Consider the following 13,460-nt stretch of genomic DNA (forward strand, 5'->3'; position numbering starts at 1 on the left):
GTCCAGAATGGTATTTCAGTTGCAAAATGCTCCAAGCTCTCATTCCTGGGGAAGACTGACTTCTGTTAAGTATGTATTCTATCTGTTAGCTACCTGTTTAAGGCACGCGACGACCCTTGGAGTTAGAGATGCTACTGTTCCCACTTTACAGATGAGGGGACCAAAGCTAAGTTAGGTGCCCCAAAACATGGCAAGTCAGAAACAGAGCTGCCACAGACCTAGATCTGTCCAACTCCAGAGTCTTTGGCTTTTCTCTAAGCCAGGCCAGCCCTGCAAATCATGCAACCCTGCTCTCCTAAGCTCTTCAGATGATGTTCTGCCCCGTCTTTCAGCCAGTCTCTCCTCCAGCTTCCACAGGGCAAGCCACGCTCTCCCCAACTGGACATAGTCCCTGTACCTAGCACAGTGCCTGGCAAGGTATTTATTTATCGGATGCATCAACCCATACCTGCCCCCATTCTTTCCTTCCTCCCATGAGGGAATGGAAAAACACTGGATATAGCAGAATGGGAGTGCAGCCTCATCCATTCACAGCCAGTCAAGGGCCTGGAGGTTTAGTCTAGAGGCTCCTTGAGCACAGTTCAGAGAAAAGGATAGGACTGCTTTGGGCCCAAAAAGCTATCTGCCAATACTTAATGATGACACCTTCCCCTTTCTGTGGCTCAGCTCCATCCCCTACCTGAGACCAAGTGCCCGCCTGCTCTCCCACAGCCATACTCTGACAAGCCTGACCCCTGAAGCCCAGACCCAGAACATCCCACGGAGCAAGCTCCACCTCTGGGAGCTGGCGGTGGGTTCTGCAATGCCAGGGTGGTGAGAGTAGGAGTGTGTGGCATCACTAGCCGCCCAGGCCACAGGCACAGGCAGGAGAGTTCTGGAGCGGAAGTGAGACGGACGGCCCTTTCCTGGGTCGCTGTGCCTGTGTGTGGCGGTGTGGGTGTGTGCATGCAGAGAAGGGAGACGTGTGGAATGGCAGGGAACCAACAGCCCTTCGGTCAACACAATCACAAGCTGAGGAAGCAGGGAATGATGTTTTATGGGCGTGACTGGAAGAGCTGTCCCAGTCACAAGGGGGCCCTCAATCTCTGGTGGTTGCAGCCCCCTTCCCTCTTCCCTCCCTCCTTCTTCCCCTCCTGCCTCAGGGTTGGGACCGCGTCATCTCCAGTCTTCCTGGGATTCCTTGGCCATGGAGTTGGGTGAGACCAGGTTGGAAAAGATGGCCTTTCTCGGTGCCGTCGTCAAGGCCGTGCTCTTGATCTTATTCAGCTTGTCCCGGGTATGTTGGCATTTTCTCAGGCAAGCCGGGCACAGATCCTTCTCCTCCACCAGATACAAGTTCTCCAGCCTTTTGATGGAATCTATGAATGTGTCCGATTCTTCCGGCTTTGGAAAGGGGTTCCGCTTTATGTTGAGCTTTTTCAGCTTGGGGAGTTTGGAGATGCTCACAGGGATGCTGTTGAGCAGGTTGTCATTGAGCCCCACCTCGTGCAGATCCTTCAGGGCACCCAGCGTGGTGGGCACGCTGTCCAGGTGGTTCAAGCCCAGATTCATGGTGCGGATGTTCTTGAGCTGGTTCAGCTCCACGGGGAGGCCGTTGGTGGTCAGCTTGTTGTTGCTGACGTTGAGGAAGAGCAGGCTGGTCATCTGGCCGATGGACTCGGGCAGCTTGTCAATGTAGTTGCTGTGCAGGTCCAGCCACCGGAGGTTCTGGAACTTGGAGATGGAGTCAGGGATCTTCCTGATCATGTTCCGGCTGAGGTCGAGCTCGTCCACATCATTGAGCCGCAGAATACACTTAGGGAAGGTGGTGATTCCCATCTTGCTCAAGTCAAGTCGTTTTCTCCCATCGAACGTGATTTTGATGCAATTCTTGGCCACATTGAGGGTGATCTTCTTGCCCTTGGGGGCTTTCGCGCCCTTGGCCATGTTCTTTTAGTAGGGGAATGTGTTTGAAGTACACTTGTTGATGTTGTTCTGATGGGATGGTGCTTGGCGTGAGGAAAAAGTCACATGAAACTGCTCGAAGATAGACTCTGAAGGAACAGAGAAAACACCTGGTTAGGCGATGAGGTAAGAGGACTGGACTGCCCCCACAGCCTAAGGCTTTGCTCGCCAGGGTTTAAAAAGAGAGAAAGAGGGCAGTGGGGAGGAATCGGCGTGTTGGCCACGGATCTCCAGCAGATTGCAGCAGGGTCCTCCTGAGGGACCATGACACCTGTCTCGCTGTGTGGTGCACACCGTCATTCGTGAATTCCCTCACTGTCCTGGACTTGCTGTATGCCCCACCCAGAGCTGCACACGTGTGTGTCTGTGTGTGTGTGTGTGTGTGCGCGTGTGCGTGTTCGTGGATATCTGCCACTTCTCAGACCCGTGCATAAATCCAGTGTCTCCTTAAGTTATCACACAAGTTCCTGGGGAGGGACTGCTGAGTTCTTACAAGTAACAAATGCCTGGAATGAAGGAATAGGTGGGCATTAAGACTGACTTATTACATCCTTTTCCACTGAGTAGACCCAGAGGGACTAGACAAGCCTTGGCTGCTGTCACCCCAGAGCACAGGAGCAGTGCAGAAAAGCCTGTTGCTCGGCCCAGGAGCATCACAGTGTCCCCTGTCCTCTTTGGTTCTGAAACCATTTTCCAACAACTCAGTGCCTCTTGCTTGGTGATTTTCTATCTTTGGACCAAGAGTCACAAACCAGGCAGAAAGCATGCCGTTGGAAGACGGACGCTTGCGCTGCCTCGTCCCCTCAGGGGCAGACCGGGAGGGTGCTCTGTAGTTCCTGTGCTCCATCATCCAGTCCTTTATTAGGATCCAAGTTGATATAACACAGGGATGTCTGGCAATCAAGCTGTTTGGGCCTATCGTCACGTTTGCCTCACCCAGGAATCCTCAGTATGCAAGGGAGATGTGTAGAAACGGCCTTTCTCATGCTTATGATAAACCCACCATTGCCACTCTTAGACAGAGGTCAGGGGGCCCCAGCCTATGCCAGTCCCTCTGGGTCTGAGCCTCCTGGGATGGACGGTGGTCTCCATAGTAAACCAAGGAAAGAATTCTCAGCTCTCAGTGGCATCGATATTCTTTGCACAGGCCTTGTAAGCTGACCCTATGCTTTAGAAATCATGGACGTTCCACATTCAGGTGTAAATGGCTGGTTACCAGAGACAGCACTATGTTCATCCGTATGGAAGTTCCTATATCATTCAGCTCTGAGGATCCAGATAAGACAGAGCAACTTAAAACAGAAAGCTGGTGTTCCAGTTCCCGCTGCGATGGAGAAAGCGCACTCGGTCCTGCCTCCCCCTGAAAGCAACTGAAGACCTTGGGCGGGTGCACAGAGAAGCAGCCCAGGATCTGCAGACAAATGGCATCAGGCAGGTCGGAGAAGAAATCCATAGCCCAAAGTAACACTACTGTGGCGGCAAGGTTCCTGAATCTTCCCTCCTCCCCTCGGCCGTATCCCTTGGCCTGGACTCAAAGACAGCCCCAAACACAAAACTTTGATGGGGTAAGGACAGAGAGATTCCTGATTTCTAACAAGAGCCTCTCTTCTTGGTCCAAGGAGCAGAAAAGTGAGCTTTGAGGGTCAGACAGAGTGAGGGGATCTGGGTCTTGCTCTGTTTGTCCCCCTCCTCTCCTGCCTCAGCCCGGGCAGTCCTGCATCCTGGGATCAGCCAGGCAGGTGCCCAGTAGCCAAGGGGGAAACAATTTTCTCTGACCAAACTGAGGTCCCGAGAGCCTGAGGGTTGCTTTGTTTCCTCCACCTTACTGCCGCTTGGCCCTAGGGCAGAACAGTGGCAAGAAGTGTGCAATAGACCTACAGAACCAAATCCCTGCACTTCCAGCCAAGAGACCGAGGAAAGGGGGAGAAGGGCAGAGGTACTTCTGGGAGGCAAAGTGTCAGGGAGATTGCAAAGAGGAGGAAGTTCAAGAAAAGTGATTCACAAAGTTGTATATGAACTGTGGACTTTCCCTGAACTGCTTTTACTCTGATGAACTTTTAAAAAGGCCTGCTTTAAGGAAAAAAATATATATAGTCATGCAGTGCATAATGACGTTTTGGTCAACAATGGGCTGCATATATGACAGTGGTCCCGTAAGATTATAGTACTATATTTTTACCATAGATACACAAATACTAACCATGTGTTACCATTGCCTGCAGTACTCATCACAGTAACATGCTGTGCAGGCTTATAGCCCAGGAGCGATAGGCTGTGCCATACGGGGCAGGTGTGTAGTGGGCCACCTCATCTAGGTCTGTGTAAGCACTCTAGGACGTTTGCGTAACGACGAAATTGCCTAGTGACACATTTCTCAGAACGTAACCCTGTCATTAAGTGAAGCATATCTGTATGTGCACGTGTGTGTATCTATATCTATGCCTGTATTTATACGTCAGAAAGAGTGGAAAAAGTTGTGCAGAAAAATATTTGAGGGAAAAACAGCTGAACGTTTTCAAAAGTTGGTGAAAAACATAAAAATTACAATTGCAAGGAGCTCGGCAAACTCCAAACAGGATAAATGAACTCAAATAAATTCATGCACAGGCACATAACCCCACTACTCAAAATTAAAGATGAAACCCGAAACCTGCCAGAAAAGAATAATGCATCACCCGCAGGGGAAGAGCAAAGCAACGGCTGCGGGTTTCTCATCAGAAACCGCGGAGGCCGGAGGTACTGAAAAATAGTTTTTAAAGTGCTGAAAGAAAAGAAAGTCAACCCAGACAGTGAAAATGTCCTTTAGGAATGAAGGAAAAGTAAAGACATTCTCAAATGAATGAAAAATAAAAGGTTTTACCACTAGCTGAGCTGCTGTGAAAGAAATGCCAGAGGAAGTTCTTCAGGTGAAAGGTGAGCCCCACTAAAGAGAAACTTGGAGCTTTGGGGATCAAGGAAGAGCAGTGGACATGGCAAATATCTGGGTAAATATAACAGACTATTCCTCTCCTCTTAAGACCTTTAAAATATGTATGCATTTGAAAGCAAAAATGAAAACACTCCCTGGTGGGGTTGTCAAAGTATATAGATGTAATACGTATGACAACTACAACATAATGGGGGAAGTTGATGAGACCTGTATGGTGGTAAGGTTTTACATTGCTTTTGAAGTAGTGAAATATTAATTCTAAGTAGACTGCTAAAAGTTAAGAATGTGTATTTTAATCCCCAGAGTAGTCACTAAGACAATATACAAAACGATATAGCAAATAGTAAAAAACGAGATATATAAAAATGAAGATGAAACAGTTTAAAAATTGAAATAACACAAAAGAAGGCAGGAAAAGGGAAATAGAGGGAGCAAACAAAAAAGAACTATTAAAGTGGTAGACCTAAATTCATTACCGTACTTACATTAAATAAAAGTGACCTAAACGCACCAATTAAAAGATGCAATTATCAGCATGAATTGCAAAAGAAAAAGAACCAATTACATATTATCTATAAAAATGCATTTTAAATAAACAAAAGCAAGTTAAATTAAAAGAATGGAAATAGATATACCATACAAACACTAAAGGAAGTCTGGAGTGACTTTATTAATATCAGACAAAGCATATTTCAGAGCAAGAAAATTTGCCTGAGAATAAGAAGGCAATTACTTATTAATAAAATGAACACTTACCAGGAAGACAAAAATCTAAATGTGTATATATCTAACAGCAAAGCATCAATATAAATGAAGGAAAAACTAATAAAATTGAAAGGAGAAATGGATAAATTTACAATTAAAGTTGGAGACATCAATACTTGTCTCTCAGTAATCAATAGAATAGGTAGAGAGAAAATCAGCAAGAAACAGGGTTTCTCAACCTTGGCTCTATTGATATTTTGGGCCAGATAAGTCTTTGTTGTTGGCAGGGGTAGGTGGTGATGAGGGGGAAGCCTGCCCCATGCATTGTAGAATGTTTAGCAGCATAAGGCTAGAAGATTCTACCTGTTGGATGCCAGTAGGTGCCCACTAGTTGGAACAATAATGTCTCTAGACATTGCCAAATGTCCACTGGTGAGTAAAATTGTTCCCAGATGAGAACCACTGGTATAAAAGAACCAACTATTACCATCAACCAACTGGATCTAACAGACATTTATAAAACACTGTACCCAGCAACAGCAGTATACACATTCTTTTCAAGTGCATATGAAATAGTCACTAATATAGACTATAGTCTGGGTCATGAAACAAACCTTAACAAATTTAAATGAGTTGAAATCATACAAAGAGTGTTCTCCAAAAATAATGGAATTAAATTAGAAATCAATAACAGAGTTAACAGAAAATTTCCAAATAGTTAACAATTAAACAACGTATTTATAAATCATGAGTCCAAGAAGTCTCAAGGGAAATTAGAAAATATTTTGAACTAAACATAAATAAAAATACCACATATCAAAACATGTGGTATGCAACCAAAACAGTGAGTAGAGGGAAATGTATAGCTTTCATGGCTCGTATTAGAAAGCAAAAAATATTTTAACTCAATAATTTAAACGTTCACCTTAAGAAACTAGTAAAGAAAAGAAAAATGAATCTAAAGCATGTTCAAGGAGGAAATAACAAAGAGCAGAAAACAATAGAATTGAAAAGAGAAAGATAATATAGAAAATAAATGAAAGTAAAAGCTGGTTCTTTGAAAATATTAATGAAACCGATAGCCAGACTGATAATAAAAAAGGAGGAAGTCACAAATTATGAATTTTAGGAGTTAAAGGGAGGATTCACTAAAACCCACAGGTATTAAATGGATAATAAGAGAATAACACAAACAACTCTAGGAAAAAAAAAAACTTAGGTAAAATCAACCACAAACTACCAAATCTCACCTGTGAGGAAACAAACAACCCAAATAAGCCTATTCATTTAATTTAATTCATAGCCAAAACCTTTCAAAAAAGAAAACTTGAAACCCATTGGTTTTATTGTTAAAATCTATCAAACATTTAAAAAAGATTGTCTTAGTCCATTCAGGCTTCTATAACAAAGTACCATAGACTGGGTGGCTTATAAACAACGGAAATTTATTTCTCACAGTTCTGTACACTGTGAAGTCCAAGACCAAGGTGCTGGCAGAGTAGGTGTTTGCTGAGTGTATGCTACCTGGTTTATAAAGGCTTTCTTCTTACTGTGTCCTCACATGGTAGAAAGAGGGCAAAAGTGTTCTCAGGGATCTCTTTTATAAGGGCACTAATTCCATTTATAATGTTTCCACCCTCGTGATCTATTATCCTCCCAAATATCCCAATTTCTAACACCATCACATTAGGGGTTAAGGTTTCAACATATAAATTTTAGGGGACGTAAACATTCAATCCATTGCAAAGACATATCCAATTTTATATAATCTCTTCCAGAAAACAGAAGAGGGAGCAATTCCCAACTTATTTTCTGAGGACAGCATTACCCTGATATTAAAGTCATACAAAGACAATATAAAGAAAGAAAACTACAGACCAATATCCCTCATGGACATAGATACAAAAATCCTCAACACAATGTTAGCAAAGTGAATCCAATGATATATAAAAAAAAAAATGACAACCAAGTAGAAATGCAAAGCTAACTTAAAACTTGGAAATCAGTCAATGTAATATACCATATTAACAGACTAAAAAGAAAAAGAATACACGATGATATCAACTTATGTGGAAAAAAGTTTGACAAATTTAACACCTCATGATAAAAACTCTCAGCAAACCAGTAGTAGAAAGACTCTCCCTTAATCTGATAAAGGGCATCCACTAAAAAATTATAGCTAATATCATATTTGGGGAAGAACTAAATGCTTTCCCCCAAGTCTGGGAAAAAGGCAGGGAAATACACTCTCACTATGCCTCCTGAACATTATATTGGAAATTCTAGCCAGTGCAATAATACATGAGAAATAAATAAAAGGCATACAGATAGAAAAGACCAAAATAAAACTGTCCCTATGCACAGATGACAGGATTGTACACCTAGAGAATCCCACAGGATTTTGAAAACACTCTTGGAACTAATAAGTGACTTTAGCAAGGTTGCAGGATATAAGGCTAACACACAAAAGCCCCATTGCATTTCTAGATACTAGCAATTGACAATTAGAAACTGAAATTTAAAAAGAGTGATGCTCTCAAAAAATAAAATACTTATGTATTTCATGTAAGTAACAAAAATGTGCAATATTTTTATGATGAAAATTACTAAACACTGATGTAAGAAAACATAGAAGATCTAAATAAATGGAAAAACATACCATGTTGTACCATGTTGATGAGTAGGATGACTCAATATAGTTGGGAATTCTCCCCAAACTTGTCTAATCAAAATTGCAGCAGAATTACTTACATGTATGAATGAATGGATTTTAAAATTCATATTGAAAAGTAAAGGAGCTAGAAATCAAAAACAATTTTGAAAAAGAAGAATAGAATTGTAGGATTCATGCTTCCCAATTTTAAAACTTATCATACAATTGCAATATGTGGTATTGGTGCAGGGACAGATATATAGATCAAAGGAATAGAAAATAGAGTCCAGAAATAGATTTGCACAAATTTAGCTAACATGGTCAATTAATTTTTGAAAAAAATTCAAAGGAAGTTCAATGGAGGAACAATTAACTTTTCAACAAATGTTGTTAGAAAAATTGGTTATCCCTGTGCACAAAAATAGAACCTTGGCCTAATTAAATTAACTCACATTAACTGAAAATGGATCATAGATATGAATATAAAATGTAAAACTATAAAACTTTTGGGAAAAATGGAGAAAATGTTCATAACTTTGAGTTAAGCAAAAGCACAATCCACAAAAGGTATTAGTAAACTGGACTTGAACAAAATTAAGAACTTTGTGGGAGAAAAAAAACTGTTGAGAAGGAAAAGATAAGCTAAAAACTGGAAGAAAATATGGCAAATCATATATCCAACAAAGGACTTGTATCCAAAATCTAGAAAGAACTCTTAAACTCAATAGTAAGAAAGGAAACAATACAATTTTTTAAAAGGCCCAAAAGATGTAAGTATACATTTCACCATAGACATGTAGAAACACAAAAACTGATAGTACAAAGATTTGTCAAGGATGTCCTGCAACTAGAGTTCTCATACATTGCTGATGGGCTTGCAAAATGGTACAGTCCCTCGGAAAACTGTTTAGCCATTTCTTATAAAATTAACCATGTACTTATCATATGATTCAGCATTTTCCCACCTAGGTATTTACCCTAGAAAAATAAAATCTTGTGTCCACACAAAAACCTGTTCACATATATTTACAGCTGCTCTATTCACAATTGCCAAAAACAGAAAAAAAAAATGTCCTTCAGTGGGTGGATTCCTCATACTGTGTAGTAGTCCCCCTTTTTCTTCCATTTCCATTTCCATGTTTTCAGTTCCTTGGTTCAAAAATATTAAATGGAAAAATCCAGAAATAAACAATTCATAAGTTTTAAATTGTGCACCATTCTGAGTAGCATGATGAACTCTTATGCTGTCCAGCTCCTTCCCACCCGGGACATGAATCATCCCTTGTCGAGCCTATCCACACTGTGGACGCTACCCACACTTAGTCACTTGGTAGCCATCTTGGTGTCAGATTGACTGTCCCGATAACAGTGCTTGTGTTCAAGTCACTGTTATTTTACTTCATAGTAGCCCCAAAATGCAAGAGTAGTGGTGCTGGCAATTCAGATGTGCCAAAGAGAAACTGTAAAGTGTTTCCTGTAAATGAAAAGATGAACATTCTTGGCTTAGTAAGGAAAGGAAAAAATTGTACGCTGGGGTTGGTAAGATCTACAGTAAGAACGAATCTTCTGTCTATGAGATTGTGAAGAGTATATTGTTGTAATTGTTCTGTTTTATCAGTCATTGTTGTTAATCTCTGTGCCTAATTTATAAACTAAACTTCATCATAAGTATATATGTATAGGAAAAAACATAGTGTACTATCTGAGGTTTAAGGCATCCACTGGGGGTCTTGGAACACATCCCCCATGAGACTCCTGCCAAGCACAAAAGGGATGGATCTGCTGATGCATGCAACATCTCACATAAATCATAAGAGCCTTTTGCTGAATACAAGAAGTCAATCTTGCAAGTCCCCATAATGATTCCATTTGTAGGACGTTCTGGAAAAGCCTTAGCGACAGGTACAGAAAACAGATCTGTGGTAGGGGGTTTTGGGGTGGGGGAAATGTTCGACTACAAGGGAGTGGCACAAGAGAGTTTTCTGGCTGGTGGCACTGCCTGTACCCTGACTGTGGTGATAGTACATGAATCTGTACATCTTTTAAAGCTCAGAGAACCATGCAAAAGTGGGGCAATTTTATTGTAGACAAATTGAAATGTAATTAAAAAAAAATTTTTTTCAGCATATTATGGGGGTACCAATGTTTAATTACATATATTGCCATTGCCTCACACGAGTCAGAGCTTCAAGCGTGTCCATCCCCCAGACAGTGCACATTACACCCATTACATGTGTATATACCTATCCTTCCTCTCCACCCCCATCTGCCCAACACCCTATGAGTGTTATTACTATATATGCACTTAAGTGTCAGTCAGTTAATACCACTTTGATGGGGAATACATGTGGTGCTTATTTTTCCATTCTTGGGATACTTCACTTAGTAGAATGGGTTCCAGCTCTATCCAGGATAATACAAGAGGTGCTAGATCACCATTGTTTTTTGTGGCTGAGTAGAACTCCATGGTATACATATACCACATTTTATTAATCCACTCATATATTGATGGGCACTTGGGTTGTTTCCACATCTTTGCAATTGTGAATTCTGCTGCTATAAACATTTGAGTGTGGATGTCTTTTTTATAGAATGTCTTTTGTTCTTTTGGGTAGATGTCCAGTAATGGGATTGCTGGATCAAATGATAGTTTTACTTGTATCTCTTTGAGGTATCTCCATATTGCTTTCCACAGAGGTTGCACTAGTTTGCAGTCCCACCAGCAGTGGGGTGTTCCTATCTCTCTGCATCCATGCCAACATTTATTGTTTTGGGACTTTTTCATAAAGGCCATTCTCACTGGAGATAAGTGATATCTCATTGTGGTTTTGATTTGCATTTCCCTGATGATTATAGATGTTGAGCATTTTTTCATATGTTTGTTGGCCATTAGTCTATCTTCTTTTGAAAAGTTTCTGTTCATGTCCTTTGCTCACTTCTTGATAGGGTTGTTTGACTTTTTCTTGCTGATTTTCCTGAATTCTATATAGATTCTAGTTATCAGCCCTTTATCGGATGTGTAGCATGCGAACATTTTCTCCTGTTCTGAGGTTGTCTGTTTGCTTTCATGATAGTTTCCTTGGCTGTGCAGAAGCTTTTTAATTTGATCAGGTCCCATTTATTTATTTTTGTTGTTGGTGTGATTGCCTTTGGGGTTTTCCTCATAAATTCTTTGCCTAGGCCAATATCTAAGAGTTTTTCCAACATTTTCTTCTAGAATTCTTATTGTTTCACACCTTAGGTTTAAATCTGTTACCCACCGTGAGTTGATTTTTGTGAGAGGTGAAAGGTGCGAATCCTGTTTCAGTCTTCTACATGTAGCTATCCAACTTTCCCAGCACCATTTATTGAATAAGGATTCTTTTCCCCAGGGTATGTTTTTGTCTGCTTTGTTAAAGGTTAGATGGCTATATGAGGATGGTTTTATATCTGGGTTCTTACTTCTATTCCATTGGTCTATGTCTCTGTTCTTATGCCAGTGCCATGCTGTTTTAGTTACTGTAGCCTTGTAATTTTTAAAAAATTTTAAACAATGGTGGGGATCCATATTCTATTTCTGTCACTTTCACTGTGGCTGCTTGCTCACCCACACTGGAAGTCTGTGACTTTGTTATGTCCCACACAGCTCAGTTCTGCCTCGTAAAGGGCATCCAAATGTGTACTGTCTGGGCACTGTTGTGGCCCAGTGTGTGTGGCTGCCATGTGGGAGCACTAGGGGGGATGCTGTGCATACCTCAGGGCACAGCATTTGCAAGCTGGCACGTCAGAAAGACAGTCTACTGCACTTGAGTTACAATCTTCACTAAAAAAAGATGAGCTGAGATCAGAGAAGCCTGTGCTCTGATCTTATGCTTATCAATGACTTCTCCCCATGGTAGGGTTGCCAAATTTAGCAAACAAAACTATAGGATCCCCTGTTAAATTTCAGCTTCAGATAAACAGCAGATAGTTTTTAGTATATATATGTGTCCCAAATATTGCATAGTCCTGTATTTTATTTGGTAACCCTAGCCCATGGGCTGGAACAAATAATAAATAAAGTTTCCTTTCTCCATGATTCTTATTAGTCCTTTGGGACTGATTTCAGCCAAGTTCACATGCTCACTCATGTGTTCATTCATTTGTTCACTCACTGTACAAGTGTATTGAGTACCTACTGCACAGCAAGCCTCTGAGCAATACAGGCTAACAGTGAACAGCCTCAGTCCCCAAGATCAAATAGCTGAAATCTGGACCATCACTGATTCTGGACACCAGATTCCCCTGAGCACCCAAAATCTGAGCTGCCTTTTGGTTTTCTTCTTCTGTTTAAGATAAAATTCACCCAGCATGAGTTAGAGGGGTCCTGGAAGGGGTGCTTCCAGTAGGATGGAGATCCAGCCAGTTGGGCCCAGCCGAGCCCACTCCCCACAGCCCACCCACCCCGTGAGAAGGAGCCCTTGCAGCTCTAATTGATGCTGAGGAAGCAGCATGGAGCTGGCTGCAAAGCACTTCTCCATTAGGGAGCCTCCCTCCAATGGGCCCTTTGGCTCTGAGCTTGACCATTAATCACCCAAAGGTAAAGCAGGGCTGGCTGAGATAATGCACTTCTCCCCCTTCCCAGCGAGTCTGGGTCCCCAGACAGTCCCAGGCCAAAAGGAGCATGTGGAGCCCCCAACCCCTTCATGCTTCTCTGGAGTGCCCTACCCTGGCTGGCACCACATTCTTGATTATGGAAGGCAGAGAGTGTCGTGTTGCTCAGGGTCCATCCTAACCGTTCCCCTGAGCTGTCTGGTACCACTGGGAGCAGACTAATGCCAGGACCCACTTCTCAGATCCCCCCCACAAACTGGGTCATCCATTTTGTTATCCAACTCTGTATGGCTAGCATCCTGCCCAGGGGTGCTGGCCCACTGAGTGTGAGAGTAAATGTTGGCAAAAGAAGTATGAACCCAATGATCTATTGCTACAACTCTTTTGTGGATTGTGCTTTTGTTTAACTCAAAGTTATGAGCATTTTCTCCATTTTTCCCAAAAGTTTTATAGTTTTACATTTTACATTCATATTCATACTTTACTAAAACTGGTTAGATGGCCTGTTATTATCAATTCATAGAATTCCTCGAATGTCAGAGCGGGGACCGACTCACACAAGGAAAGCTGGCAATTACAGGGAGGAAGAGATGTAAATAGATAAACAGACACATGGGTAGTCAGATACGCAGACGGATGAATAGATAGATGGGTAAT

The 13,460-nt window shown here is 41.9% G+C and overlaps 2 protein-coding genes across 2 annotated transcripts in view; one reads left to right on the top strand and one right to left on the bottom strand.

Annotated features, from left to right (window-relative positions):
• WDFY4 (WDFY family member 4) overlaps nucleotides 1-13,460 on the top strand; it is a 262,564-nt gene that overhangs the window by 197,888 nt on the left and 51,216 nt on the right. The gene's annotated exons all lie outside the window — the stretch shown is intronic.
• On the bottom strand, nucleotides 1,156-1,926 carry LRRC18 (leucine rich repeat containing 18). The gene has a single exon (XM_069460939.1). It carries the CDS (start codon nucleotides 1,924-1,926, stop codon nucleotides 1,156-1,158), a length of 771 nt encoding a protein of 256 aa, XP_069317040.1.

The sequence above is a fragment of the Eulemur rufifrons genome, chromosome 28 (assembly GCF_041146395.1).
Source record: "Eulemur rufifrons isolate Redbay chromosome 28, OSU_ERuf_1, whole genome shotgun sequence".
Classification (NCBI taxonomy): domain Eukaryota; kingdom Metazoa; phylum Chordata; class Mammalia; order Primates; family Lemuridae; genus Eulemur; species Eulemur rufifrons.